The following is a 27,014-nucleotide window of genomic DNA, read 5'->3' on the forward strand; positions in this document are numbered from 1 at the left end:
ATCCCTTCTCCTGGATCGTTTCTAACGGACGATAATTTAAAAAAGAAGTACCGATAAACCCATTCGAACGACGTTGCATTTTTGCAAATTAATCAGCATGTGTTAAAAAAGATTGACCCAATTATCGTCTCAACGATTGTCCCGCGTGTTTCAATCTTCACGCTTAAAACGTTCGCTGAGATTACATAGGAAACTCTGGTATTACATGTAATTCTATCATTATGATTCGTACATTTTTCTTTTTATATCTTTCTCAATCTTCACTATGAAAGAGAATTAATAGTATTGCGCGTGGAAAAACGGCACGTTACCACGTATGCCGTTCACGTGGTATGAAATTACTGGTAGTGATCGTAGTGATCTACTGGTAATCTACTGGTGCTCTGCTAATCGTGTTGATATGTGGGCTGGGTTAAAGAACTGAAAATCTTGCAAAGTGTACTTGATGTCAATCTTGTTTGCTTGTCATTTCTAAAGGAGGGAAGAAACTCAAGAAACGCTTGTTCAAAATGAAAAACAGAATTTAATAATTTAATTTTGAACGAAAGCGACAAAACACACGGTTGTTTCATTGATATTTTTTAACAATTACGAGAGTGATGCGAAACGTGAATTATAGATGTACTGTCGTCGTCACGAATCCGTAAACATTGTGCATAACACATAGTCTGACTAAAGATTTGGTGGAAGTAATTTGCATTTCATAAAAATGTGGGGACACTCTGGTATTTTCAATGTGTTCTGTATTGTAATTGCTGCCGTGCATGGGCACGATGTTAGGAGCTTCGATGATACTGTTCTCTTTAAAATTAACTGGCCAGGCAAGGCCAGTTCAGACTTATTAGTAAGTATCAACGTTTGGCAATGTAAATTTCACTGAAACATATTGTTACGTTCGTTCGCTTGTCACAGAAATCCAGACCAAACGTAGAGCCGTATATTATAACAACTGCAAATAAGGAAAAATATCAATGTTTAATTATTGACAATTCGGAACAAAAACAAGATTATGATGTACCAAATAATGCACCAAATCCCATAGAGATTTTACAAACACTGTTTAGGCAGAATACTTGTTCGTACAGGGTAAGTGTGAAATGCATTGAAAAGCTTGCACAGAGTAACAAAATTGTGAAAGTAATATTTATGTACACAGGTTGAACCCTATTGGTCATATGAATTATGTCATGGAAGATATGCACGTCAGTATCATGAAGACAGGGATGGAAAAAAAGTGAAAACACACGAGTATTACTTGGGCACTTTTGATAGACTGCAGGAAATGAAGCTTTTAGCAGAGTATACAGAGAAGGAAGCAAATCGCAATAGAAAAACAGAGATACCAGTTAAGAAAGTTGATGGAATCAACATGCCATATGTTGAAGTTGAAATGGGCGATGGAACTGTTTGTGATGTGACTAACAAGCCGAGGAAGATAAAGGTTATATATGTTTGCTATAAGCATGGGAAGCACGAGTTATTTTCGGTAGAGGAACCTATCAGCTGCGAATACGAAGTGATTGTTCTGTCGCCTTGGTTATGTGTTCACCCAGACTACAAGCCTCAAGCCACGGGGAAGAACGAAATCAATTGTCATCCGATTGAAAAGGCTCCGACCAAGCCTAGATCTCTTATCGCAATGGAAATGGAAAGTTTGCAAGTTCGATTTCTGAAAGCGAAGGTAAAACCATCCTCTGTTTGCTCTTTGTACTCAGTTATTTAATTCTGACCGTGCTTGTGCCATACGTATATTACACTATTGTTTCAAATAAAATACGTTTATACTTATTTATTTTCTGTACATGGTAGTGATAATCGTTACAATCTATACAAAGCACATGCAAGAGTTTTTCAGACGAGTACAGATCCTAATCATGCTCAATGCACTTTGTCGATTAGGAGGTTGCCCCGATTAATGTAGAATTTTTTTCTGAGTAACTGAAGCAGCTCTGTTTTGTTTCCCAATTCGTTCTTTTAGATCTGTATACTGAATTCATTATTTGTTGCACAGGATGACAAGCTGCAGGAGGTCTATGCGATCTTCCATGTAGATAAGGAGGGCCAGGTCAGAACATTTCATAATTTTTGGGATCAGGCCAAAGTGCTTGGTTATTCTTGTCATTTGTCGCCATTAATTTGTATCTCATTCTGTCCCTTCCTTTTCTACATATAATTATTTCCTCAAGATCTACGCGTTATTTAAAAACGAAGAAAGAGAATGTTGCTATAACTTCACTGATACTGTTTATGCACTGTTATATCTTTGGCATCACGATACCCTTCGCTTCATATCTTCACTGCCAGACTTGTTTGTTTTCGCTTCACGCATCGCTTTTGACTGAAAACAGCTAAGCGATAGTTTAAACACTAAATGAAACCTATATTTTCGGGATAAGGTATTGTAATATTAAAAGATTACAGGGTGACAATTTAACGGTAAATAAAATTACTGTCTTTTAGCATCGTAAACTAAACGGAGGAATTATGCGCTAGCGCGTTCATGTGTCTAACGAACTTATTAACAACGGGGTGTTGCCCATAAGTGAATTTTATTTAGAATTTCATTCATTCACACGTTTATTTCAGGATGGCGAGACGCGCGTTAGAGTCGAAATACATCCCGTGGGTGTCATTGATAAACATAGTAACGTCGAGGAGTCTATAAATTCATTAGCTGATCAAGGTATCAGTCCAGCGGAAGTGAGTCCCGTGAAAAACTTCTTAAGCGGTAAAAATTGTTTACACGGGGTGAGTGTTCCGTTTCTTATTCTAATCATATTTCGTTTCCTCATATATCTAATTTGTACAAATAGGGCAACGGGTGGTGGAAGTACGAATTCTGTTATGGGCGTTCGGTGGTCCAGTATCATATAGAACGCGATGGTAAAAAAACGATAGTGAATCTCGGGAAATTCGATAAGCAGAAACATTTGGAATGGATTGCCGCGCATCCACATAAAAAACCGAAGTCACCAGAGTTACGGAAACAGCTTTCTCATTTTTATAGCGACGGAAGTACGTGCGACAAGACTGGCGAGCCGAGACAGACGGAGGTACATCATTATACATACGCGTATATACAAATAAATTTGCCTTTATATACAAGATAATTTATGCGAATCTTTTAGGTGAAATTGAAATGCGTCGAGAGTCACACGGCTAGCCCGTCAAGCGTCTCTCTGTTTCTCGTCGAACCTAAAACATGTGAGTACGTCTTGGGCGTCGAGTCGCCGCTGATCTGTGATATCTTAGAATACGCCGATGAGAATGGACTTCTTAGTGAAAAATTCGAAGTGAATTTCGACAAATTGAAGACAACCGCGTTCCACGAGTACGACGATTTGGACGAGAGGATAGCAAACGGGGATGACTAGAATAATGTGCAACCAATAAAAAATAAATGATTTTCATGATGCCGGTATTAGATACTTGCATATTTAGTTTCAGTGAATTAGATTGAAAAATTTCAGTTTCTTAACATACGAGCGCTGCGCCTCAAAGTTTTTACATACTTGGTAATACTTATTGCAAGCAATATAACAATTGTTTAAAACTTAACAATGCTATCTGTACGTCGTTAATGAGGGTATATGTTCTTTCATTCTGTAAGATTTTGAAGGGAACAATTAAAATCACTTTACTTCCATTTCCCTACCATAAAAACGATGTTTCATCGTTCCTGTAAATGATAAAGGACGGAGAAACACAATGACAATTACATGCATCAAGTTTCCCGTCAAATGGTCGTTGTCATTGTCCAATGTTAAGACCAACTCCTACACGAAATCGCTGTTTCTTGTGGTTTAAAAGGCCACTGATGACTAATGTCGATTCTGGAATCGGGTACAACTTCTTCTCGAACACGCCGCCGACCGTGGTCTCAGAGTTAACGATGCCGCGAAAAACGAGATCCGCGTAAGGTACGTTTACTTGATATACTATAGTCGCGATCGACTGATGGGTTCTCGTGTTCGTTTCTAACTCGACACCGAGCTCCAGTTGCGAGCTGGCTCTCCGATGGTAGCAAACGTGAAGACCCGCTTCGCCAATGGTTCCAGATAACGTCGTGGGGCCAGTGCTGTGTCTGAACGCCACGCACATGACCGTCTGTTGGCCGCCTGGAACTTTTGACCCACGGAGGCATGCAATCTCGACTCCCAATGCAATCCTCGATGTGATGGATTGTAAAAAGTGGATTACCACTGTTCCTTGTTTCCTGGTGAGTCGCGGGTTGGCCAGGGTCACGGCGAGCGTGAAATCGTCCGATCGATACTCCATGCTGGAACTCGACGCTTTGCATTTGCCGTCGGCGATCTGCGCCGACAATTTGTATCGGAATCGACACCCGAGCGTGTGTATGAACGAAGCGGTCAAGTTTCCGTTAGGCATGATCTCACCTTGCGCCACGGGGTACCTCTCGATCAAATTGATCATTTTAGTACCGATGTAACGAGTGCCGAACTTGTATCCGGACGGAGTGACGGCGCTCAGAGTGATCGAATGCGTCACGTTGAAATGATCGCTAAGAATTTTGTTGATGGTCAATCGTGCTCCCTCGAAATTTTGCGGGTAGATGTCTTTGACTTTTTTATGGATATCTTCGAAGCTTCCCGGGTTTCCAGGCGCTTTCTCTTGCGTAGTCTCGCACGGTACGCATTCCGGTTGGTCGGTTACTACTCTGGGTTCTTCCACTTTTTTTCCTGATGCGTGTACCATACCCATCGTAACACATTAGACCACCGCGAAGTGGACAAGGATATTGCCTGGCCTCTGGTCAATTTGTATGACAACATGCGAGTCAAGTTAATTCCACCGTACACCGCGTAGTCATCATCAGTTTCTATCAATTTCAAACGTGAGATACGTTCAGCGCCTCTATTCGATATATCGAGCTTGCGCTGATGTAGAGGGTTTAATACCAGAGATTCAGCAACAGATGACTTCCACCATGAATTACAAAGTATTCGGATTGCATTATCGTTATTTAATTGGATTAAAGAAGCTTATCAGTAGAAAAAAGGTTATGATAGTGTTTGTGATCCTCATATCGGTCAGATTTATTCATTCTTGTGTTGAATTTACGTGTGATACTTCGTTTAGTGGCAGAACACACGTTCCCGTTGGTGGTCGTGATACGCGCGGTTACTATATATACGAGTTCCGAACTAGTTCAATTTGGAAGTGTGTGCTAGTGATGGCACAGCTGAACATTGATCGCTAACGTAATAAATATGGCAGATCTGCTCAGTGGGTGTTGTCACGTGGTCGCTTCAAGTAGCTTGTGTTCGGCTCCCGATTGCGCGTGCAAATTCGTGGTTTTTTAATTCACGGATTTGCACGCCTGCACGGTCGAGTCTTCACGTCGCTCCTCGAACTACCGCGATTTCCAAATTGGGGGGCAATCGAATAGGTCAGACGAGGTTAATTTGTCGCTTCCATATACAGGCACTGCAGATAAGGCAGTATGCCATGTTTTTTAGTAATCTCTAGTTTTTCCTATTAATCACACGTTCAATTACGTTCGATGTCAATAATCACGGAGAGCTTTAAAGAAAAACAACGTATTCGACTCGAGGATTCTTTATTTTTCAAATACAAGCGGCAAATTCAGGTAACGCACTTTTGTGCCTCGCTGTTCACTTCAGATGAGACTTGAGTGAAAAGAAGATTCCAGTTCCATACTTCGTCCGGTTCTTTCGTCAAGTTCTCGTTGTACAATTTCTCCGCTAAAAGCGATAGATTAACACCGTTCAGAGATGTAAACGCAGCGTTCTTCACCAAATCCGTGTCGAGCTCTTTATACGCCGTGACTCTGTTCACGCTTACCCTGCAACGCGAAGTATAGAATAGGACGTTACGTTTCTTTTACGATCTCACGATTGCACTTACGACGGTGTATTTATATCGGACAAAGCACTGTCTTCCTGAATTTCATCCAGATCCGGTATAACAGGGATATCTAAGGTAAATATGAAATTCGTTGAAACTTTATACTTCAAATAATTGCGAACTGATCTTTACCATCGATCACGTCGTCCTTCTCAGTGCCGCGCGAGCGTTCCCTAAAGAACAATCTATAGTGAATACTCGAATGACTACGCTGGCGAAATTTCGAATTTCAATCGTCGTACTCACTGTTCGATGATATTGGAAGTGTTGCGCGTCCTGAAATTCAAATGGACGTTTAATCAAAACGGAAAGTGTCGAAGAAATTTCATAATGGACATGCACAAATGAAAGCAATTAAAACACTGACTTCCCGCTTTTTAACTCGTCGCCCCATCCGGTTTTCCTGGTACGCGGCGGAGCTACAGGTGGTTGCGATTTCCCAGAGGACGTCGATACAGGACTCTCCAAAACATCATCGTCCAGCTTCGGCTCCTGCACGATATTCTGCGTCGATCTCCTACCGAGACGAGGTAAGAGCTACGAAAACGTTGTTCAAAGTGCAATAAATGAGAATGAACAGGAGCGACAGGGTCGACCGATGTCGCTTACTTTTTTTGACGTGATCTCCAAGTCCGTGGCCCAGTCCATGGTTAGCCCCGAGTCCCGACGCGAAGCTTAGCAGCCGGGAGAACCTGTGTTTGCGGGCAGTAACCATAACAACTGAACGGACTGGTAGCACGCGCGGTTAAATCGACTTGCTCGTCCCTGTGTTCGCCGTGCTCCTCCCCTCTTTCCCTTTGGAAGCGGTGCAAAGAACGTGACTGGAAACGCTATAGAAACCGGTTCCAGGTTCACCGCGACCAGGGCGCGTCTTTTCGAACGTCAAAGGGCTTCGCGTACTTAGAAGAAGGGACAAAGGGGTAAGTTTGAATCACGTTTATTTCCTACGTTACATCGTACATTATATATATATATATTTAAATTAAGTCCGTGTAAATACTGTTCGAACTTCCGTCGCGAGTCGACACGATAAAACAAGAAGTTAATAATACTTGGTACTATTGACTTGACGTTGGTACTCTTCGTCCTCAGGATTAGTTTCGCAATTGTTCTCATTGTTCGGTGGTCTCACTGCGTTGTATCTGAAATCAACAGTTTTGCTGGTCAACGTTGTAAGAGATTTAGAACACGCCGTCACGTACCTGGAAAAATCACCCTTGCAAAGTCTCCAGGGTAAGATGTCGAGCTTCTCGTGCAATATAGTCGATACCTCCGCGCTTATGAAGTGCGGGGTGCCGGCACCGGAACCACGGGTCAGGAGTTTCCTGTCCGAATCGTAACAGCAGTGTTGAGCGGCTGCACTTCCGGTTCCCTGAGTCAGTGCCGAGCGTATGCAATAAGTGGCACCGGATTTGTAGACGTCGAGCCTGTGAGATTCGCCGCTCACGTCTCGCCACCGAAAATTTTTCTTCCGTTTCTCGTCCCAAATTTTGTCATCATAAACAATGTTGTTCGGGTATAAGCAGGGACACGCGGGCAATACCGTTAGGCTACCTGCAATAAATTTATAAAATACATTACAAATTTAATGACACGAGAAGTGATTATCCATCGAAATGTTTCATTCCGCATAAAAATTTGAAGTATCGATTACTCACTTGCGAACACGTCGTTGAACTTGTCCTTGCTATTTATCCACTTCTGGCAGGGGTCTTCGGTTGTTTCATTCGTGGAAGTCGAGTCGTTAAGAGTGTCCTGGTCGTTCGTTGTGTTCCCGAGGGCTTGGAATAATTTGTTTAAGAGTACAGTTATGCTCTCGGGAATCGCGTATTGTTCGTCGACGGCCGAGTACATAGCCGAAGGCTCCTCGTCCACATAATCGTCGTTATCACTAATTTCGCCCTTTTTTGGTCGGTCTTTTCGGCTCGTTTGGAAAGATGGATTCGCGCGTGGCAATTCGGATTCGCTGGCAGTGGATCGACCGTCGGACGAATTTGTCAGTTTCAAATCGGATAAATTTTGATTGATGGATGCGTTTCTCTCTGGTATAATTCCATCGTTCTCCCTCAGTGAATGGTTAATGTTATGATCCTTTTCCTTGGTCTCAGTGTGCGAGTCCTACACGCGAGAAAAGGTTTCGCATTCATTAATTTCTCCGAGTATTCTCTGTTTCTTTTCTAAATAATCGTCGATAGTCACCTGTACGCGATCGTCGCTCTCTGTAGCTAATTTCAATTTTTCTGAAGTTTCATCGACCGGAGCTTCGTCGCCTCGCGGTGTCGTGGACGTGCCCCGAAGACACGTGGTGGATTGATTTTTACAGCGACGCCGTTTTCGGTGTTTCTTATGCCTCGTGAGAATCCGCTCAACCTCGATCTCTCCGTTCCGTTTGCTACGAGCCGATTCGTCGATCATCCAACTGGAATCCTGCTGTATCAGAGCTAATATTTCATCCTCGATCAGTTTCAGATCTGTAGTTTCATGCTCCTCCTATACGAGCAGACAGACGAGCCCGATTATTAATGATTATTAAACAGGCAATTGGTCGAGATTCAAGGAAACGTTCGGTCGTTTGCGGCGGAGGGTAAAGAACATCGAAGAGGACCGTGTTTGGCTCGCGTAGGGAACAGGAGCTCGGAACAGTACAGTGGAATGGAGCAGAGCGTTTCTACTTCTTGGAACCCTGCATCAACAGATCGTTTCTCATTCAATGGCGTAGCAGCCGATCAAACGGATGACTCGCCTTCTATTTCATGGAATTCCGCAATCCCTGCGGTTCGGATATGCAAAATATCTAATAATTACTTTACGGCTACTTACTTGAAGATCCTTCGCGCTCGTAATCGAACCGATTAACGGCGATAGGAAGGCGATCCAGTAAATGCAGAGCGAGAACCTCATGTTTGCGTTCGACTTCTCATACTGTTCGAAACGTGCGAAACCTCGTTCAAATATACGGCATAACGATCATCGTCGTCCCGTCTAAGGTCGATGACGTAGCTAACGACGTTCCCGTGATTGGCTAACGGGTTCGACCTTTCATCCCTTTTGTTTACTAACGAGGATCGCCGATGATCGGACGACGGCGCAAAGTCGCGGTGTCGTCGTCCCCTTTGTTTACGGAGCGATCGGAAGCGACCGGCAGGGTTTATCGTCGCGCAGGTGAAGACTATAGACCGGAGGGAGGGAGATAATCGCGCGGAGCCGGCAGAAAAACGGCGAAAGGAACGAGAAAGGGAGGAAGAAACGCGGTACGGCGTGCAGAAGACACGAGGCGCGCACCGTTCAAAGGCCTGCCACTATGTGTATGTATAGTTGTGAACCGATCAAGTTCTGTTCCACTATAATGGCTGAGCCGGTGGTAGTGGAGAGGCCTCAGAGGCCCGGAGAGGTAGCGCGCCGGATGACAGAACGCGACGTCATTGTACAGGCCGTCGTATACGCTTCGTGGCTTATCGTCAGGGTTTCTTATTTAGCTCCCGCTCTATCGGTTTTCTCTCTTCGCCTCTGCCCAGTTCCGTCTTACCTCCCGCTCTCTCGGTCTCTCTTCTCATTTTACTAGAAACGCTCCGCGTTTTTCATAAGACAGGTTCATTAATTATGTAAAAGGCGCGAAGGTGTTTCCCTTGGGCATGTGTTACTATATCTAAATACAACGTAGGAATGCAACGAAACGCGTTCCGGCTATTTTTAGGTGGGCGGATTCGAAAATATACCCACCGTGGATTAAATATAAGTGGAATGCAGTGCGATGGCACGCGAACGATCGTCCGCTCGGTCGCAAATATGCGAGTACCCGTATCGAAACGATGCTCTTATTTACCATTTCTGTGTTTTCGTTCAAATTCGTTTCTCCTCCGGAGTCACATCCTCGCTGACCACCAGAAAATGTAAGACGTAGCGCGCGCGTGGATAGCTTCGTCACGTCGAAGCGTTATGATTTGAAAGAACTAACGAGGCAACGAGGATGAATGCCCTGATGATTATCCGTAATCACGCTTCGTTTCTCGCAATTTCATGGATTCGCAGCGGTGCGTCCACTCCTGAGTCGACTCACCACCGCGTAGATTCCAACGGGGTCGTTAAACTAATCTGTTTACGTTCCTCGATTCCGACGATGGAATAAAACGAGAATCGCGAACGTCATCGGGTCGTTATGGACGAGGAGGGGAGCGGGTCGGAGCCGTAAAAGTGTCACGAGAGAAATTCGGAGGCTGCTACCATTAATTGTGAGATTTCTCGATGGGCCGATTCGCGCTCCGCTGCGAAAAGGCGTGAAACAGGCAGCTTTTAACACCGGTAGCGTTGACATTCCGCGACTGGCTCCCTGCGTCCACCGGCGCCAAACTCATCAACCCAACAGTGTGTTACAGTCACCGTACATTTTATAGTCCCGCTCGCGAAATTTACGCCTCTGAGAAACTAGAAAAAGAATCACCTCGCCGAGTCCGCGTTTCTCGAGCCAATCTGATCAAATAACTCCGAGCATCCGCCGTCAATTCTTTATACGACAAATTCATGGCCGGGAAGGAGGGCAGATGGAAAATCAGTCTCCTACTTAAATACTCGTTTTATTCATCGTAATTAAAATATAAATAATCGTAACTTCTACAGTAGTATATACAATGGTTACTAGATTCCTACGTGTGATTATAATAATAATTTAAATGACGATACAGGACACGATACAGGCGCGTGCTAATCATTGATACGCATCGCTGCGCGAATTTAGGAATGTTCTTATATACAATGTTGGGACGTCGATCGATCGGGCGCATTTAGGAATGATTCTCTAATGCGTTTTCTAATCGTTGCCATTATTTCTCCTCTCCTCATACTTCGGAGACGCGTTCGAGGTTTGTATGAACGCGTCAAATCCGTGGTCCGTCCCTCGCTCGTTCTACTTCTACTTCTTTATGTAGAACGAATAATTTCCAGGTCCTGAAACGTACAGACGTTTAACGACATCCACAGCGATCCGCGATCATGTCCTGGTACACCTTCAGAACAACGTTCTCGTTGTCGTCGAAGAACAGTATGGTCGTGCCGAGGAGTTTGGTGGGCACGCAGCAAGGTCTCTCGACCCCTTTCACCAGTCCCATTTTGTGAACGATTCCTTGGATGGTCGCGTGATTCGTCGGCTGTTGATCCTGGCTCAACGGCGACTCGCACATACCTTTGCAATGATAGGCGGAGTAGCCGACGGGAGCGATGATCGAGGAGGACAGGCCGATCTCCTTAAAGTCTACGTAGAGCTCGTGCCTCGAGCACTCGGTTACGTTCTGCTGAACGGATGCGTGACTCTTGGTCGACCGTTTCTCGCGTAACATCGACCTCCGACGAACCCATCCGCCCGTTCGCTCGCGACGCGCCGCTCGTTTGTATATGTCCATCGACGTCAATGCGATCTCACTGTCCCTCAGTTTTCTGAAAGTAGAAGCGGTCTCCCGCCGACGTCGACCTGCAGTCTCTTCCGTCGCGATGTCGGACTCCTTTCGCTTCTGTCTTTGAAAGAACTCGGACGAGTCCCCGTTCTCCCATCGAGCTTCCTCCGGTTGACCTTTTCCTTCGTCGGTCTTCTCACCGCTTTTGTACTCCGCGTCGTAGGTCCCTTCTCCTTCTATCTCGTTGTCGTTACCGTAAGTGTAATACCTCGGGACCGCGTTCTTATCATCCTGATGCATCTTCCCGTCATCGTCGAAGAGCACCAAGATCGGCTGTTTACTATGATGATACTCGCTCCGCCTGGAGAACTCCACGCTCACTTGATCCTCGAACAGAGTGGAGACGGTCACTAGGAGTCCGAGGTTCACGTCGCCGTTCAACCAACCGAGGACAGCCTGTTTCACGTTGAAGACCTGAAACGAAAATCATTTTACATAAACTATGATCTCTGTTACGCGTCGTCTGTACTGCCAGTCCTGTATACCTGCCAACCGGACGCGTGTGCCCCGACGTATCTGACGTTCAACAGCCTGTGAAGATCGGGAACGTCCAAACTTTTCTCGTCCAACACTTGATACACTCTTATCTGAACAGAGATACGTGCAAAACTTGAACGCAAGTCCTCGAATAAAAATCGGGAGAATGAAGAACTCACCAAGTAATAAGGCGAAGCCAAAGTAGACGGGTGCATAGCTTTCAAAGGCGTCCTCTTCCGATAGAGATGAAGCTCTGCTTCCAGTACCGATTCGTTCACTTCCAGCCCCGTGATATTGAAGAAGTAAAATCGTGACATGGAAGTGTCTACGCAATCGTTGAGACCCGTTGCATGATTCGAGTTAAATAGAAAATTCGTTATAATAAAGACGATCGCGTTTACCTCTTTCGATGAAGCTGCGGACGACCTTGGCGTTGTACGGATTTTTACCCCGCGTGACACCGCTGGGATCAGCCACGTTGTTGTACAGCTCGATCATAAATTGCGGCGGTACCTTGCGACGTCCTGTTTTCTCACCGTGGCTCCGAATGCCGAGTACCTGCAACGATTTCGTCGACCGATTGACCGACTCGTTCCGGAGCGATTCTCGCGAAATCCTTTACAGACGAACCTGTTGAAGTTTCTCCAACGCCTCGATTTTCGGATCGTGGTCGCTGCCTTCGTTCAGATCGTCCAAGAACCAAGATCCCTCCAGGAGATCCTCCTGGTTCGCGTCGTCGTCCTCGGGGAAGCGAGGGTGTGCGCGCACGTCGACGGAACACGACAGGAACGACGCCAGGAGAAGAAACCGAACGTCCATCGTGGTGTTCTTCGTTCACTCGGCGGATCAGAGAAAATCGGATCGGTACTCAGAGAACCCGGTGACGGATCTGGGAGGATCGACGGCGAACGAACATCGACCGAGTCTACGCGACGAATATGTCGTACGAAGGAGCCGGACACCTTCTCGAGGTTTGCCAAACCGAACGGAACGCTAAGTAGCATATGGGAGATGTCGGCTGCGAGGAGTCACCTTTATGCTATGCCGGGAGTTGCCTCCCCCGCGTTGCTCCCCGCAGCGACATCGGCTTCTCTCACGGGACTCGCCGCGATTCAACGCGTCCCGGCGATACGATTTCTCGCCTCCGCGAAACGCTTCTTATTAAGCTCGAATCACCCGCAATCGGGGTATTCGTCCAGCTCGTTTTGCTCCTTTCACGCGGGACGGGCGTCTGTTGATTTTCAGAGAGCAGATATTTTTCTACGTGTATTTTGTCCTGGAACGCGCGTCTCGTTTTTCTCGAAGACGTGGCGATCGCCGAGGAACGGGAGTATGGGACCGGTAAAGTTTCTCGAACCGCGCGATGGTCGACGATGATGACACTTATGCTATTAAAAAAAGCTCGCGCTTCCTAAATTCCGTAGATTCCGTGAGTGGCGAGTCATGTGCCCCCGCGGCGATATTTAGATGTCGCGAATAATCGGTTATTTTCCTACGAGGAACGATGACGGATCTCGCGAGGGTGTCAGCGTGTATTTTCGCCACCGATCGAGGCACCGGCCTCGTTCTTTTTGTTGCATTATTCTCACATGAAACGGGAACGAGCCAGGGAACAGCCGCGAGTACTACGCCCGTTCTAGCGCCAATTGGCGTGTCTTTTCGACTCCAATAAATTTCCCGAAAGGAATTTGTCTTACTGCGTCTCATCGCACGTTGCCCAGCTTTTATTAATATATCCCGCGAAACGAAGTGGAACCGACTCGAAGATACGTAGTTCCGTTTCTCGAGATATTGGCACGATTACCGTGAAAATTAGGGGCCAGTTTGACCGATTAGCCGCCGGTCTCGGATCTAATCGAATTTAATTGAAGCAAAGGGGGTATCGAGATCAATAAATATCGATGGTCTCTAAAAAGTTATCATCGTTTATTTGCCATACCAATACATGTAGGAACATCGAAATCTTGTATTTACGCACAAAATATCTGGAATGCCTCTTCGGCTCGTTTCGTCGGATCTCTCGATATCTCCGTCCCGTTTAGACACAAGCACACTGGGTGATCTGAATAATTTCCCTTTTCAAACCGCGACGGGTCCTGAAACGATACCATCGAGAAACGTTTTACGAAACGTGTAGATGATGTTTAATTAACGTATCGGTTACCTGTACTCGTGAACTTTGAACTTAGCCGGCGTGCAACTGCGTTGTTTCGAGTATAGGCCAGCCAGGCATCTCGACGGCTCTTTTTTGTCTCTCAGAAGACACATCTCCTTCTCGTTTCCTGGACACGTGCCGACACATTTCCCGACGTTTATGTGCTACCCGCGCAGAAACAAAGCCGTCGATAAATTATCCGCCACACGAGAAATAGTTGTTGCGTGAAATTCTTTTTACCAAAACGACCGGCCTGACGTCCGTAGTATTGGTACCGTCTTTGATTTCGACTTCGCTGTAATCTAGAACGGTCTCCATGTGGTCCATCTTATGGCAAGTCTCCGCGCAGCCACACTTCTTGATCACCTGGTACACCTCGTCCCCTAAGATTTCATGAGAAGTACTCGCGTTTATCAGCAAATTAATCGTCACGTCTATGAACGAATATGATTGTGTGTCACGTACCGTTCGGTCCAGCGATGCTGATCGTGCTGTTCCTCACCGGCTTGCAGCCAAGATCTTTGGAACGAACCGTGGTCGATATGAGAATTCGTTCGACAAGCGACGACGCGAAGTAAAGAGTGAAATTATTTTACCTTTGCCGCAACGACCCATGCACACTCCGACGTCCATCACGGCCTGATGAGGGGTACCGGAATGCACCAAATGCGTGAAGGTTTCTCGCTTGCAGGACGAATCCGGCGTGCACTCGCAGGCCTCGGTCACTTCGATTCCGCGAACCCCTTGGATCGTCGACACCCCTTCTAATTTCGCCGCGCTCGGTCGACAATGCGATTCCAGATTGCATTTCTATAAAAGGCGAACGAACGACTTATATATTCCTTTGTTTCTTCCATCGCATGTTATGTCTCAGTATTTATCTCTTATTATCTTTTATCTTATGTTATCTGTTGTCATACTTGTTATATTTTACTCTCTCTTTTTCTCGTTTTTATTATTATTATTATTATTTTGAAATTTATTTTTATTGTTATTCTGTTGCACAGAACTGCATTATATACTATCTAAGGATTCTTCTCGTTTTAATAAAATTATTATTGTTATTATTTTTCTTGCTTCCGCGTGACGCGAAAAGGAGAACGCGCTCCTGGAATGCGTTCTCTCGCGGGGTACCGTGTAAATTTCACCGATACAGATGTTAGTGGAGAGAAGCGAGCACGCGACTTCACAGAATTCGTAGTTTGTTGGGTCGTACGTTCGTAGGAAGGTATGCCCGGGGAGAAATTTATAATATTCGCGCGCCTCGTTATCCACCCGTTCGGGCGTACCCGATCTCTTTCGCTCCGGGCCATTTAATTATTCTCGCTGCGGGATGACCGTGGCCGGCTGTCTCCGTCGTGCCCACGCCTTCGGCCCCATCCCCCCGTCCGTTCTCTCCCCCCGCTGGTATTTCTGGCTAAGAATATTTTCTAATAAATTCCGATTTCAGGTACATCCATCCTGAAGATCCCAGGAACACGATTCGGGATTTAGTAGCTGGCCAAGCTGGCGCCGGAGCGGTGACCCGGCGCGATACGACCTTCCAAGGACGCAAAACACGCGTCCTCTCCTTTCTGCATGTCCGCGCGGAACATTTCTTCCTCTCGAGCCTGTTTTCTCTCCTGCGGCGTGGGTGCTGCAAGATCGTAAACCACCAATCGGGTTGCATCATGCGACCAAAATAGCTTTCTCCCCGAGGAAGAGGTACGGCGAGGGTCGCTTTCGAATCGTTACATCAATTGTTCGGATGAAGAACAACGAGTGAAATCGATTTTCAGTAGCCAGCCACGGAGAAACCGTTGGTTGATTCGATGGATTTTGTAGGTAAGTACGAAACGAACGAAGACGCGAAGCGTTCTTGATACGGTGCCGGGGTGCACTCGCCGTAAAAGTCGCGGAGATCGTACGATCGCGCGATGCTGGCGTGGCCGCATTCCAGTTCGCGGATTGGTCGATCCCGCGCGTCATAAATCTACATGACGTTCCTACCTTTTTTCGCCCTTCGCGTAGCCCTCGGCACACGTACCTGCCGTGGCAGCGCGTTTTACAGTAATTCTTTTTTGCTCGCGAATTCGATCTCCTCGCCGCTTCCATTTCTTTGAGCGGCCGACGAAATTCTTCTTGCCTCCGAGGCCTTCGATCCGTCCCCTCGGGCTCGAGACCGTCTCTCTCCGTGATTTTTTTTAATCGCGAGACAACCGCGACCGCCACGATGAATCTCGTGAGATTCCGGGTCGAGGAATTCGACGGTCTCGCTTCGATGAACCCTGCCATAGCGATGCGTTTTTTGTCTCCCAGGCCCGATCCGTCGAATTTAATATCTTTTTACTCGTTACCATCGAGGAGCGCACGAGTTCCAGAGAAGTGGAAGGATTTACCTGTACCAAGGGGCGACTAGCATCTCCTGGATCGTCCAACGCGTGTCGAGGACAGACTTTACGACAGTGGCCGGCGTCGATTTGGATAATTTCCCCAGATATTCCTGGCAATAAAAAGGACAATCGGATATGAAGTGATATGTGGCTCTCGGCGAAGGTTCGTTGCGTGCCGCTCGGTCCGCGAGAAATCAGACCCGTGTAAATCCGACGTGGCGCCGCTCGGCAATGCTCGTGCAAAATTTACAGGTTGTATCACGTTAAACGAGCTGACAAGATATAAGAAGGGGGTAGAACCGTTTACAATGTAACCGTGCTATTTTTGGCGCGAACGCGTGGGACACGGTATGCGAGGGTTCCTCGGTGATTCACGTTGCCCTGGGCCTTGGCTATTCCCTGGCCGTTATCGAAGCTGCTATCGCAAAACCGACCGTCTCTCGTAGACGTAAGAATTCGGGTGTCGTTGATCAACGAGATCGTTTAATCGATGATCGATCAACTGGAACGGTCGGTCGGAACCGTCGCGGTCGCTTCGGCGAAACGTTGATTCGCGACAAGGGATTAACGTTCCACGAATCGCGGGCTCAGTCTTTGATCCGTGACCGGCAATTGATCTCCTCGCGGCGAGGGGCTAGCCGTAAATCGAATCGGTCTTACCCGCGCTATTTTCCAGCCCGGCCAATGATAAATCGGTCAAATCTTTTGATCGCGGCCACACGACAACGCCGTTACCGGACGCTGCATCCTCTTGACCGGCGTCAATTGATTCAACGTCCGATATCAATCTGCTAGATCGGATCTAGCGACAAGGCCACACACCGCGTGAATATGGGACGGCGAAACGAGGGATCCGACGATTCGAATTGCGCAACTTCTGCCCGTTTCGTCGTTTCCTCGGTTTTTTCTATCGTAACGATTCTTTCTGGTTTCGCTCACCGTATCCCACGTCGATCATCTTCTCGTGTCTGGCGCAGCATACGTGTTGCCTGACTTCTTCGTTGTGCCCTTCGTCGCCGTTGTCCTTCTCGCCGATGGCTGAAACACGGGAACCGCCCCAACGGTACCGTCAGATTCTGTCTCTCATCGCACGACCACGATCCCCGATGAACGCAAAAAGTATCGTCGTACTCTTTGGATTCTATCGCGATTCGCATCGGTCGGTGACGAGAAAATTGACCGACGATGAAGAGCGGCGCGGTGCCTACCTAATCGCAAATTGGCGAGGCAAACCAAGGTGAAGCCACCGAATACGGCCCACCGACTCCTCGTCATTTCTATTCGCATCAGGGCGAACGTGGATGAACGCGGATAAGATCGAACCTGGTTTCCCGCAGAACCTGAAGCCCGTCGCGCGCGCACGGGGTGAGTTTACACTTTATCGAAACTTTCCTCTGAACAGTAACGGTGTTACGTCGCGCGGTCACAGGCGTTCGATCGATATCTCGTTACTCTACGTATGCCCGGATGACTAGAAGATTGTTCGTGGTAGACGCGCGATGCTCTTGGACTCGCACGACATGCAACAGCGTTAGTCCAGAGTGGAGAACGCGATCGATCACGATCGGTTGTTGCCCACGCAGGTTGCGATCTGCGAGAAGACTGGCCGTCTGGAAGCCGCTGGATCTCGCTCAGACGGAGAGGCGTCCGGCTGACAGGCGGATCTCTATTAATCTCGTTTGGTACGGGAACGTCGGCCCGGTTCGTGACGGCTGGCCCGTCCGTCCGTCGGGTCTTTTGCCTCTTGCCTGTCCGCGAACGCATCGCGCGGTCTGACACAGTGCTGTAAGATTTCAGGAATTCCGATCGCTTGAAAATGACGTCATCAATACATGTTAGTGTTACCTCCTATACTGTCATGTTCTCCTAATACAAAGTCCAATTTGGTTAAATTTTTCTCGAATTTGTATCAGGAGAACATGAGGTGATAGGAGGTGGCACTGACTCTTGCCTTGGCATTCCAATTCCAAGAATATTTCAAATTTCCATCTTATTTCTGCTTATACTAAGTGAAGATGGCATGTAGGAGAGATTAGATGTGGATAGAATTAAAGGTAAATAATGAGACGTTTGAAATCCATTTAAACTATTTCTTTATTAATTAAAATTTAAGAGATTTACAATAATTTACAAGGAGGAATGCTTAAGTAATACGTTTATAGTTAATTTTATTATTGACACTGATACCACAGGAATTGCTGTCTTTATTATTTTTGGATGTCCTGACTAATAGATGTCTGGAACAAACGAAAAAGAATGTTAAAATCGTGTAAGACAATAATGTGGAGAGTGAAAACACAGCCAGAGACAGGAGAAACCAGCCAGAGACGGGAAAGAGCAGGGAGAGACCAGCCAAAGACGGAAGAGACCAGGGAGAGACGACGAAGTAATCGTAAAATTACATTGAATATATACATATACACGTTATGAAGCGGCGTCAGGAAAGTTTGAACCCATCGATAGAAATAAAAGAAGCGTTTAACTACTACAACTTATTGGACGAATTTCTACAAAAGTAGGATAGATATCTTAATGAAACTTGATAGACCCATAAACAGATCTTTCCTCAACATGTCATTCAAGTTTCGTCAAAATCGGGACGCAATAGAACCAAATATAACATTTTTACGAAACCGTACCTGCTCCTTGCTTCTATCGAGGCAAGAAGACTCACAATTTTTACTCCTGAAGTATTCAAGGTAAAAGAAAATTGTATATGACCTTTCGTGCAGGTAATAGCAAAATCTACAACTTTTACTTCAAACATTTCTCGAAATTTTGAGAAAAAAAAAATTTTCATTTTTTTCGTGATTTTGCCAAAATTGCCCTTCAGATTCTTGTATGAAGCTAATGCTTCAAGTAAAAGTTATAGATACTGCTATTACCTGCAGAAAAGGTCGAAATCTCAAATATTTTAGGAGTAATCGATGAAAAATAAGCGATTTGAATGAAAATTATAGACTATAGACAGTCTTGCGCTATCAGCCGCGCACGGGATGTACTTACTGTTTGTACCATTCGAATAACTAAACATCTACGTAAATTTATATACGTCGTATTAATTTCTATTAGTACAATCACAGAATAAAAATCGTCGTTTATGCCGTCGTTTATGTATTACAAAAACGTATGTATTATTGTTCTCACACAGTTAATACATAAAAGTTTTGTAGCTCCTAGGTTATGTTTCTCTATAAAATATCTATTAGTTTCTTAAACTCTAAGTAAATACAAATCATTGTTAAAATCGCAAACGTGGGAACACAGTCATTTAATCATGTTATTTCAGAATGTCTTCGAAAACAAAAGAAAGCGGGAGGAAAAGTCTCTCCCTTTGGGTAACATGTGAAAAATGTCAGTGTCTTCTAACACAGACAGAGTTAACGGTGCACGAGGCTAATTGCCCACCGGATTTTGAACACTGGAATCATGATTTCATTTATAAGAGCACGTTGTACGGTGTCGTAGAAGCGTGTACATCATTAGGTATATATACATATTACTCTTAAGTGAATCGACGCTTATACTTTCCTTTAGTATAGAAAAATACTTTTTGCATAGAACAGCCAAAAAATGTTCCTGAAAGAACACTGGACGACATGGTATTCGTGTCACAGTCTACGTTACAATTATGCGAAATTGCGATAGCAGATCGTGTTCTTGTAATTACTAGGAATGGCACAGTGGTTAAAACTGCGTGGCCAACGAAAGACAAACGCTTGACGAGCGTCGGTTTAACGAAACATGGTAAATTTTACAGCGAATCCTGCCGAATAATAATTTGCGTGAACATTTTTTCACCAACATGTTTTTTATGGTTGCAGCCATAGAACTTAATAACGTTCACGGTAGAGTCAAAGTTGAGAAATTTCATTCCTCTGTCAACATTGCGAAAGAGTTTATAATCTCAAGTGTTGGAAAACGGATCCGGCCGAGCTCAGAGCTCGATGTAATACTTAAAAATCACAATGAGAATAAAATATTCACTGTAAATAATAAATTCAGCGTGCCTTTCTATGGAAAGAGATTGATCTATAAGATCAGCAAAGTTCTACCGGATGAATCTAAAACTGTCGACTTGCCTGGCCAGTTTGAACAAATGAACATAACGAGTCAATCACATAATACATTTTACATAGCGCTTTATAATACAAAGTGGACTATTTTGGATGACGAAGAAGAAGAAGAAGAAGAACAGAAGAAAGTTAAATATAAACTCGAGGATGTTGGGGGATATGATAAAGTAATACAGGACATTAAAGACGTTATTAAGATTGCTCTTGGTTTATATCCGACGTTAGAAAACCTGAATAATTTCTTTATTAATAAAGGAATATTGTTGTACGGTCCTGCCGGTGTCGGAAAATCTATCATCGCTAATGCCTTGATAACGGAGTGCGGCGTACACTTCGTCACCATTTACAGTTCGGACGTTTACAGTAAAACCCTGGGCGAGACAGAAAAGAAATTGCAAGATATCTTCGCGGAAGCTAAAGCGAAAGCTCCGAGTATCGTACTGATTGAGGAGATCGACAGCTTGTGTCCGAAGAGAAGTAATTCCAGTACGGATCACGAGAGGAGAGTTCTTTCTCAACTGATCGCGCTCTTCGACGAGATACAAAATACGAACATTAAGATCGCGATACTGGCTACGACGTCGAAACTGGACCTCGTAGACGGATCTCTTCGAAGACCTGGGAGAATAGACAAGGAATTCGAGATCTTTGTACCCTCGCCCAATATGCGTGCGGAAATACTTAAAAAATTATTAGCAAAAATGCCGAACTCTTTGTCCGAGGAGAATGTAACGAGTATCGCGTTCGTCACTCACGGATTCGTCGGCGCTGACTTATACGGCTTGTGTTCCCAGGCGATTTTAAACGCGTTAAAACGTAATCAAACATCGAGTATAAGCACTGGCTGTTCGTCCATAGTAACGTACTTCGACTTTGAGCGCGCTTTAACCGTGTCGAAACCATCCGCAATGAAAGAAGTCTTGATAGAACTTCCGAACGTTCGGTGGTTCGATATCGGAGGGCAGAAAGACTTGAAATTGAAATTGAAACAGGCGGTCGAGTGGCCATTGCGCCATCCTGAGGCATTCTCAAGAATGGGCATAAATCCGCCGAGAGGAGTTCTGATGTTCGGGCCGCCCGGCTGTTCGAAAACGATGATTGCCAAAGCTCTTGCGACAGAGAGTAGAGTGAACTTTTTAAACGTAAAGGTAAGACGCGACGCGAGGTAAGACTTCGGTCTAAGTATTGTTCATTTTAAAAGGAAGCTAACATGATTTTCAGGGACCAGAATTGTTTTCGAAATGGGTCGGCGAGTCAGAGAAGGCTGTGAGGGAGGTATTCCGAAAGGCGAGGCAGGTCTCGCCTTCCATCGTATTCATCGATGAGATAGATGCTCTGGGAGGCGAACGAAGCTCTTCATCGAACGGCGGAAGCAACGTGCAAGAACGAGTTCTCGCCCAATTATTGACAGAACTCGATGGGATCACTGCGCTGGGCAGCGTCACATTAGTGGCCGCGACTAACCGACCCGACAAAATTGATAAAGTCAGTCTCTTCGTAATAAATAATGATTTTATTAAAATCGTTGTTTTATCAATTAAATTTATCGATTCCTCGCAGGCGCTTCTTCGGCCAGGTCGTTTGGACAGGATAATATACGTGCCGTTACCCGACTACGAGACCAGACAAGAGATCTTCCAAATCAAGTTAAGGAACATGCCGATCGTCGAAGATGTGCAGATCCAAGATCTGGTCGATCTCACAGAAGGGTATTCCGGAGCAGAAATTCAAGCGATTTGCCATGAGGCCGCCATGAAAGCGCTTGAGGAAGATTTAAACGCTACTGCGATTACCAAGGAGCATTTTAAAGCCGCGCTGGCTATTATCACACCCCGTACTCCAGCGTCGTTAATAAATTTGTACAACGATTACATGAACAAAGTACTTTAGTGAAAAACAAAATGATTACCTTTATGCAATAAATTGAATTTGCCGTTTATTAATCGTTCATGTTCTTCTATTATTTCAAGATCAAACTTCAGGCCCTTATTTCGAATCTCTTATCCCGAAATTCTCTCAAAATTCTCTAGTTAACAATTCCATCGTAATCGAGACAAATGTCGGTGGTAGTAAGATGCGATCGACCGTATAAAAAGGAGGATTTGAGACGAATGATAGTGTGGTACGATGATCTCTTTACCTACTTCGTGAACGAAATGAAGGGTTAACTTGGTTCTTCTCAGGTGCGGTTGCTGCCCACCAGAAGAACCGTACTGTCCGCCAATTTGCGATCCGTGCCCTCAGCCCGTCTGCGCTTACACGTGTCAACCTCAGCCCTGCAAACCTTGTCCCTGCCCGATGTTTCCGCCACCCTGTCCACCGCCTCCTTGTATACCTTGCTATCCAACGCTGTGCATTCCTCCTCCACCACCGGTCTGCTGCCCTCCGTGTCCGCCACCGGCTTGCTGCCCTCCGTGTCCGCCGCCAAGTTGCTGTCCCCCGGCATGTCCACCAGTGAATTGCTGTCCGCCTCCGTGTCCACCTCCTAGCTGTTCTCCATGCATGCCCCCGATACCTCTCACCTGCATGCCATGTCCTCCGCAGCCTTGCCTCTTACCCTGCGCACCACGACCATACGTTTGCCCGCCCTGCACAGGTCATCCCTGCATCACCTGTGCGCCTTTACCTAAGCCGGTCCCGGCGCCCTTCGAACTCGGGCCAGTTTACAGAGCACCGATTACCACCGGTGGATTATTTTACACCGGAACCGTTAGATATCCATGCGTGCCTTACGCGGGTTGCTGTTAACGCGTTCTACAGTCCCCCGACAGTCGTTCGTCTTTCGTGTGTCATCAGCCCTGAAAAAAAATTGTAGTCTCGTACCGTTAAGTAATTACGTGATTAGAAATTCTTGTATATACGGTCCGTGAAATATATGTGGAACAATTGTCATCGTAGTGTAGCGTTTGTTTATTTAAAATGGCGACAACCACTCGGATCCTAGAATCGGCTTTCAGTAGTTGAAAATTAATTATAATCGTAAAATTAGCAAGTGCAAAATGGAAACAAAACTGGATAAAAGAGTATGCGATTATTGTCCACTAGCTCATTTCGACAGAGAGGGTTGCACGGTGACGACGTGCAACTGGCCGATGTTGAATGTCGATCCACGGTGTAGGACAAATCATCCTTACGGTCGTAAAATCGAGCCCATAAAGGGTGTCAGGTAACTGTTTAATCGCGAATTCAACGGTTCAAGTTTGATTAATTAAAAGAATTCCATTGAAGATTCAGACAGCCGTCAAACTCGCCGTTGAATCTCGGTTACTGCACGAATTTGATGTATCGACCTTTGATCCAAGGAGGCATCGCGTATCGCGGGGTGTATAAAATAGTTCCCCTGGATTTTCCTCCGAACGATCCTGTACTTGCTCGACCCGGCCCGGTGAGACCCACGGATTTCAAAGGAATGACCGTGTACTGCCGTCCCTGTGCTTGAACATCTAAAATCTGATCTGTTTCGTTCGTACTACCTGTCCGCTCATCCATACGCGTTTCGATCCCGTGTGTGTGTACATTATACGTAATTGATGAACATAAGTGAAAAGTTTACCGATGTCTCGTCTGCCAATAAATATATTTCGAAGCACGTGTAAAAAGTGAGGTTATGTTTTAGTGACGATAGAGTAAGAATAAATAGTTGCATTAAGTTAAATACTTTAATATGGAAGCGATTTGGAATCGCGTGCAATTGGAGCGACCACCGAATGCGACTTGTCGTGTCGCACGTCAGAAATTTGGTAAGTCAATTTTTGCTCGTAAAGTAGAAGAAGGGGAGAGGAATCTTTTACACAATTCGTTTTATTAATCCTTGTTTTTGTTATTAGATATAACTAAATTTAACGCGAGTATAGATCAAGCTCTGAAAGATTTGACTTCCCAAGAATTGTTCCACAAAGAAGCTGCGATCTTAAGCAGATTGATTTATCGCATGAAAATTAAATTTCGAAACGACAAGGCTTTAAAGTCGATGTGTAAGTTGAACAAAGCTTTGCTCAAATACTTGTCACTGTGCCTTGAGAAAGAATATAAGAATTTGAAGAATTACGTCGAGGTGGACGAGAAGTTCGTTACGTTGCCGAGTAGGCAAATGGTAGAATTCGTTTTAGTTAAAACGCAAGGCTTTGCGAAACTTATGTTACGCGTGGAAGAGGTTTCTAAGTATTCTGCGTATTATCTTAAATGCAGAATAAATTTAGGTCATGCTTGGTCCATGGCTTTAGTCGCATATTCTGTCGTCAGTAGAATATGGTATGTTATCTTTTAATCGTTTAATATAAATCGGAAAGTTGCCTGTATAAAAATTATAATACATATCACATCGTAGGCTGTTGTCGAGGTATTTAGTTTCGAGATCGTGCACGTGGTACAATGATTTATATCCACATTTGAAATTGCTCAAAGTTTCCGGTCTACCTTGGCTGCCTGCCGATCATGAACTCACAAGCGATTTAAAATCATGGCTGGCAGTCCCATGGATAGACGAGATCACTCCAAGGCATGTAAAAACATATGCGATAAATCGTTATGTAGAAATCGTAACGATCGTATAACTTGTATATTTGTTCAGAGTTCCGCAAACGTATGGAGTGAAAAATACGATGTTTAAATTACTGACGCCACGCGATCACGATTCCGACGAAGATCCATTTCTCGATGTACAAGATTCTTATAGAACAATAAAATTGGAAGAGTCGTCCTCACACGTAGAAAATCTTGATACGCTTAACTCAAGTGTTGACACTCAGAAAGTCGTTCCTAACGATGATACGGGAGGTAAAATGTTCATAGAAGCAGTATAATTTACTGTTAGTATCGAGCTGGATCATAAATTCTTTTTGTTTTGTAGAAACTATAGATCGTCATTCTTTTAATTTAAATCGTGCTGAGAAGAAACGTGCCGGAAATACGAGAGACGAGTCGACGAGCACCGAAGTGAAATTAAAAGGATCGACGAAAAAAAGAGCTTCGAAGGAAATATTAACTTTTGACGATGTCAAGAGTAAATCGGACCTGATAGATCTCCTGGCCAAAGAGTCGTATCCTGGTTTGGACAAATTGCAGTGGAACATGATTAAAAAGAAGAGTAAGAAACTGTTAGATAAAATGGAGGCTCGTTCCAGCGGAACCGAACAGTCTGTACTTCAGGCAGCGATGAAGCGTATAAGAAAGTGGATTTAAAGATGGCACGGAAATAAACGTCGTATTTATGATGAAACGTGAGTTTTATTCTTCCTTATTTCCTTAACACTTCACGAATACAGAAAAGAACGATAATACCGATAGCGCGATCTCGATTTCTTGACGCACCACTCGTCTGGGACAGCATTTGAGCTGAGAACGAAAGATACACAGTTAGACTAAACGTGGATTCTTATTTTCATACTTATCGGAACGATCCTGACTAGGATAATAAACGATCTTCTCTCTTCGTTTGTAATCCGTGTACGGGATAGAAATTTCGCATTCTAATAGTAAAGGTTCCAGAGCGTTGCTCATGATCGCGCTTCGTTTCGTAGAGAACGTATCTTGATATCCTATGATTTTCACCGATTTATCGTAATAGTTGTTCACTTCCATGCCCTCCACGTAAATCTTTAACATCGGTCGCGGCTGTGCTCCATTTACGACGCACGTTACGTTCATATGACTCTCGTTGAACGAAGAGACGTGAATCGTCGCGTTACTTTCCGGCTCTGAAACACAACATTTAAATTCATACTGTTGGACACATGTTCATTCATGATCAAGGAATTACCGTAAACAGTCATCCTCGTTCTTCTCGCGTCTTCTTCTTGAAAGGTGCTGATCGCGCAGGTATAATCGCCTCTCATTTCGAGCGTTGCCATTTTCAAACGTATGATCGATCGCGAATTAGGATGTCTTAAATATTCTTCAGGATATTCGGCGAAACCACTTATGACTCCTACGTCCTGTGGCGGCACTGTAATTATAGTCACAACGAAGGGGATCATGGATACGTACCTTTTCGGTGGATCTGAAATCTCAATCGTAATAGACGTTACTTGGCGGTATCCACTGATAGATCTGATCCGTGTTATGATACCACTTCACCACGAGACCGTTCTCGTGTTCTTTAACGTTGTAAATGCAAGACAAATCAATCGGGCCACTTCCATTGCGTATTACAAGTGGGACGTCTAAAGCATAAATTTTTGATGCTTGTACGTCTGAAAGATAGTTGCACTTTGTTCTTGCGCCACTTTCAATTTGTCAAGTTCGATTTTTCAAGTTGAGGGAGAGCACTGTTACCTGGGAAATGATTTCTCAGTAATATCACAATGAACAGCAGAGAGATATCGTTCGTCGCTGACGACATTTTCTATGGTGATCAGTTTTCAGACTGATGCACAATTAAACATGCTTCGTTAAACTTAAATCAAGCGCAGGTGAAAGGTTCTGCGCAACTACCGATTAATACTTTGCTCGCCACATGAACGCTTCGAAACGATCTATAGGGAGAGGATAGGGTTGACCGTCGAAAGGAAACGATTTATTTAATAAAAACGTTCACGGTGAGAAATGTTTCTCGGGAGCCTTTGACCACATGAATTTTATTTCTTTCTGTGTCGGAAGTGTT

At 45.0% G+C, this 27,014-nt stretch overlaps 10 protein-coding genes across 16 annotated transcripts; 5 read left to right on the plus strand and 5 right to left on the minus strand.

Annotated features, from left to right (window-relative positions):
- Positions 1-6: 6 nt before the first annotated feature.
- On the plus strand, positions 7-3,581 carry LOC108623714 (endoplasmic reticulum lectin 1). Of its 2 annotated transcripts, XM_018022411.2 has the most exons (7): positions 7-844; positions 913-1,086; positions 1,157-1,681; positions 2,012-2,065; positions 2,587-2,748; positions 2,814-3,053; positions 3,129-3,581. In XM_018022411.2, exons 1-7 carry the CDS (start codon positions 710-712, stop codon positions 3,372-3,374), a joined length of 1,536 nt encoding a protein of 511 aa, XP_017877900.1. In that variant the 5' UTR covers positions 7-709; the 3' UTR covers positions 3,375-3,581. The 2 variants fall into 2 exon arrangements, with proteins under 2 accessions (XP_017877900.1, XP_017877902.1); XM_018022413.2 differs by lacking the exon at positions 2,012-2,065.
- Positions 3,582-3,727: 146 nt separating this feature from the next.
- LOC108623709 (mitochondrial import receptor subunit TOM40 homolog 1) lies at positions 3,728-5,167 on the minus strand. The gene has a single exon (XM_018022406.2). It carries the CDS (start codon positions 4,720-4,722, stop codon positions 3,751-3,753), a length of 972 nt encoding a protein of 323 aa, XP_017877895.1. The 5' UTR covers positions 4,723-5,167; the 3' UTR covers positions 3,728-3,750.
- A 397-nt stretch (positions 5,168-5,564) lies between these two features.
- On the minus strand, positions 5,565-6,806 carry IFT43 (intraflagellar transport 43). 2 transcript variants are annotated; one of them, XM_026812522.1, is made up of 6 exons: positions 6,499-6,806; positions 6,257-6,426; positions 6,136-6,165; positions 6,022-6,062; positions 5,890-5,959; positions 5,565-5,827 (listed from the first exon to the last, which is right to left on the minus strand). In XM_026812522.1, the coding sequence occupies exons 1-6, from the start codon at positions 6,535-6,537 to the stop codon at positions 5,608-5,610; spliced, it is 570 nt and encodes a 189-aa protein (XP_026668323.1). In that variant the 5' UTR covers positions 6,538-6,806; the 3' UTR covers positions 5,565-5,607. The 2 variants fall into 2 exon arrangements, with proteins under 2 accessions (XP_026668323.1, XP_017878053.1); XM_018022564.2 differs by having other exon boundaries at positions 6,022-6,074.
- A 13-nt stretch (positions 6,807-6,819) lies between these two features.
- LOC108623691 (uncharacterized) lies at positions 6,820-9,658 on the minus strand. Of its 2 annotated transcripts, XM_018022385.2 has the most exons (5): positions 8,710-9,658; positions 8,089-8,379; positions 7,548-8,007; positions 7,092-7,443; positions 6,820-7,031 (listed from the first exon to the last, which is right to left on the minus strand). In XM_018022385.2, the coding sequence occupies exons 1-5, from the start codon at positions 8,788-8,790 to the stop codon at positions 6,932-6,934; spliced, it is 1,284 nt and encodes a 427-aa protein (XP_017877874.1). In that variant the 5' UTR covers positions 8,791-9,658; the 3' UTR covers positions 6,820-6,931. The 2 variants fall into 2 exon arrangements, with proteins under 2 accessions (XP_017877874.1, XP_026668318.1); XM_026812517.1 differs by having other exon boundaries at positions 6,820-7,443.
- An 822-nt stretch (positions 9,659-10,480) lies between these two features.
- On the minus strand, positions 10,481-17,948 carry LOC108623692 (uncharacterized). The gene is made up of 13 exons (XM_018022386.2): positions 17,546-17,948; positions 17,277-17,375; positions 16,344-16,447; positions 14,562-14,775; positions 14,431-14,484; positions 14,206-14,348; positions 13,975-14,129; positions 13,855-13,906; positions 12,441-12,638; positions 12,212-12,368; positions 11,990-12,135; positions 11,819-11,920; positions 10,481-11,747 (listed from the first exon to the last, which is right to left on the minus strand). The coding sequence occupies exons 1-13, from the start codon at positions 17,622-17,624 to the stop codon at positions 10,848-10,850; spliced, it is 2,403 nt and encodes an 800-aa protein (XP_017877875.1). The 5' UTR covers positions 17,625-17,948; the 3' UTR covers positions 10,481-10,847.
- Positions 17,949-18,575: 627 nt separating this feature from the next.
- Positions 18,576-22,356, plus strand: LOC108623772 (spermatogenesis-associated protein 5). 3 transcript variants are annotated; one of them, XM_026812509.1, is made up of 6 exons: positions 18,576-19,036; positions 19,627-19,823; positions 19,899-20,084; positions 20,162-21,561; positions 21,635-21,898; positions 21,974-22,356. In XM_026812509.1, exons 1-6 carry the CDS (start codon positions 18,870-18,872, stop codon positions 22,301-22,303), a joined length of 2,544 nt encoding a protein of 847 aa, XP_026668310.1. In that variant the 5' UTR covers positions 18,576-18,869; the 3' UTR covers positions 22,304-22,356. The 3 variants fall into 3 exon arrangements, with proteins under 3 accessions (XP_026668310.1, XP_017878049.1, XP_017878050.1); XM_018022560.2 differs by lacking the exon at positions 18,576-19,036 and adding an exon at positions 19,076-19,464 and having other exon boundaries at positions 21,974-22,303; XM_018022561.2 differs by lacking the exon at positions 18,576-19,036 and having other exon boundaries at positions 19,735-19,823; positions 19,904-20,084; positions 21,974-22,303.
- Positions 22,357-22,470: 114 nt separating this feature from the next.
- LOC113464178 (small proline-rich protein 2B) lies at positions 22,471-23,161 on the plus strand. The gene is made up of 3 exons (XM_026812523.1): positions 22,471-22,535; positions 22,597-22,676; positions 22,869-23,161. Exons 1-3 carry the CDS (start codon positions 22,471-22,473, stop codon positions 23,159-23,161), a joined length of 438 nt encoding a protein of 145 aa, XP_026668324.1.
- Positions 23,161-23,862, plus strand: LOC108623791 (uncharacterized). The gene is made up of 2 exons (XM_018022590.2): positions 23,161-23,579; positions 23,642-23,862. The coding sequence occupies exons 1-2, from the start codon at positions 23,413-23,415 to the stop codon at positions 23,850-23,852; spliced, it is 378 nt and encodes a 125-aa protein (XP_017878079.1). The 5' UTR covers positions 23,161-23,412; the 3' UTR covers positions 23,853-23,862.
- LOC108623790 (uncharacterized) lies at positions 23,862-25,631 on the plus strand. Its single transcript, XM_018022589.2, has 5 exons — positions 23,862-24,153; positions 24,241-24,664; positions 24,741-24,911; positions 24,984-25,189; positions 25,263-25,631. Exons 1-5 carry the CDS (start codon positions 24,078-24,080, stop codon positions 25,592-25,594), a joined length of 1,209 nt encoding a protein of 402 aa, XP_017878078.1. The 5' UTR covers positions 23,862-24,077; the 3' UTR covers positions 25,595-25,631.
- On the minus strand, positions 25,620-26,833 carry LOC108623792 (uncharacterized). Of its 2 annotated transcripts, none has more exons than XM_018022592.2 (5): positions 26,687-26,833; positions 26,440-26,574; positions 26,172-26,357; positions 25,819-26,109; positions 25,620-25,747 (listed from the first exon to the last, which is right to left on the minus strand). In XM_018022592.2, the coding sequence occupies exons 1-5, from the start codon at positions 26,751-26,753 to the stop codon at positions 25,650-25,652; spliced, it is 777 nt and encodes a 258-aa protein (XP_017878081.1). In that variant the 5' UTR covers positions 26,754-26,833; the 3' UTR covers positions 25,620-25,649. The 2 variants fall into 2 exon arrangements, with proteins under 2 accessions (XP_017878081.1, XP_017878080.1); XM_018022591.2 differs by having other exon boundaries at positions 26,440-26,604; positions 26,687-26,829.
- Between the last annotated feature and the right edge of the window lie 181 nt (positions 26,834-27,014).

Source organism: Ceratina calcarata, unplaced genomic scaffold (assembly GCF_001652005.2).
Source record: "Ceratina calcarata isolate Rehan_Ccalc_2016 unplaced genomic scaffold, ASM165200v1 scaffold289.2, whole genome shotgun sequence".
NCBI classification, from domain to species: domain Eukaryota; kingdom Metazoa; phylum Arthropoda; class Insecta; order Hymenoptera; family Apidae; genus Ceratina; species Ceratina calcarata.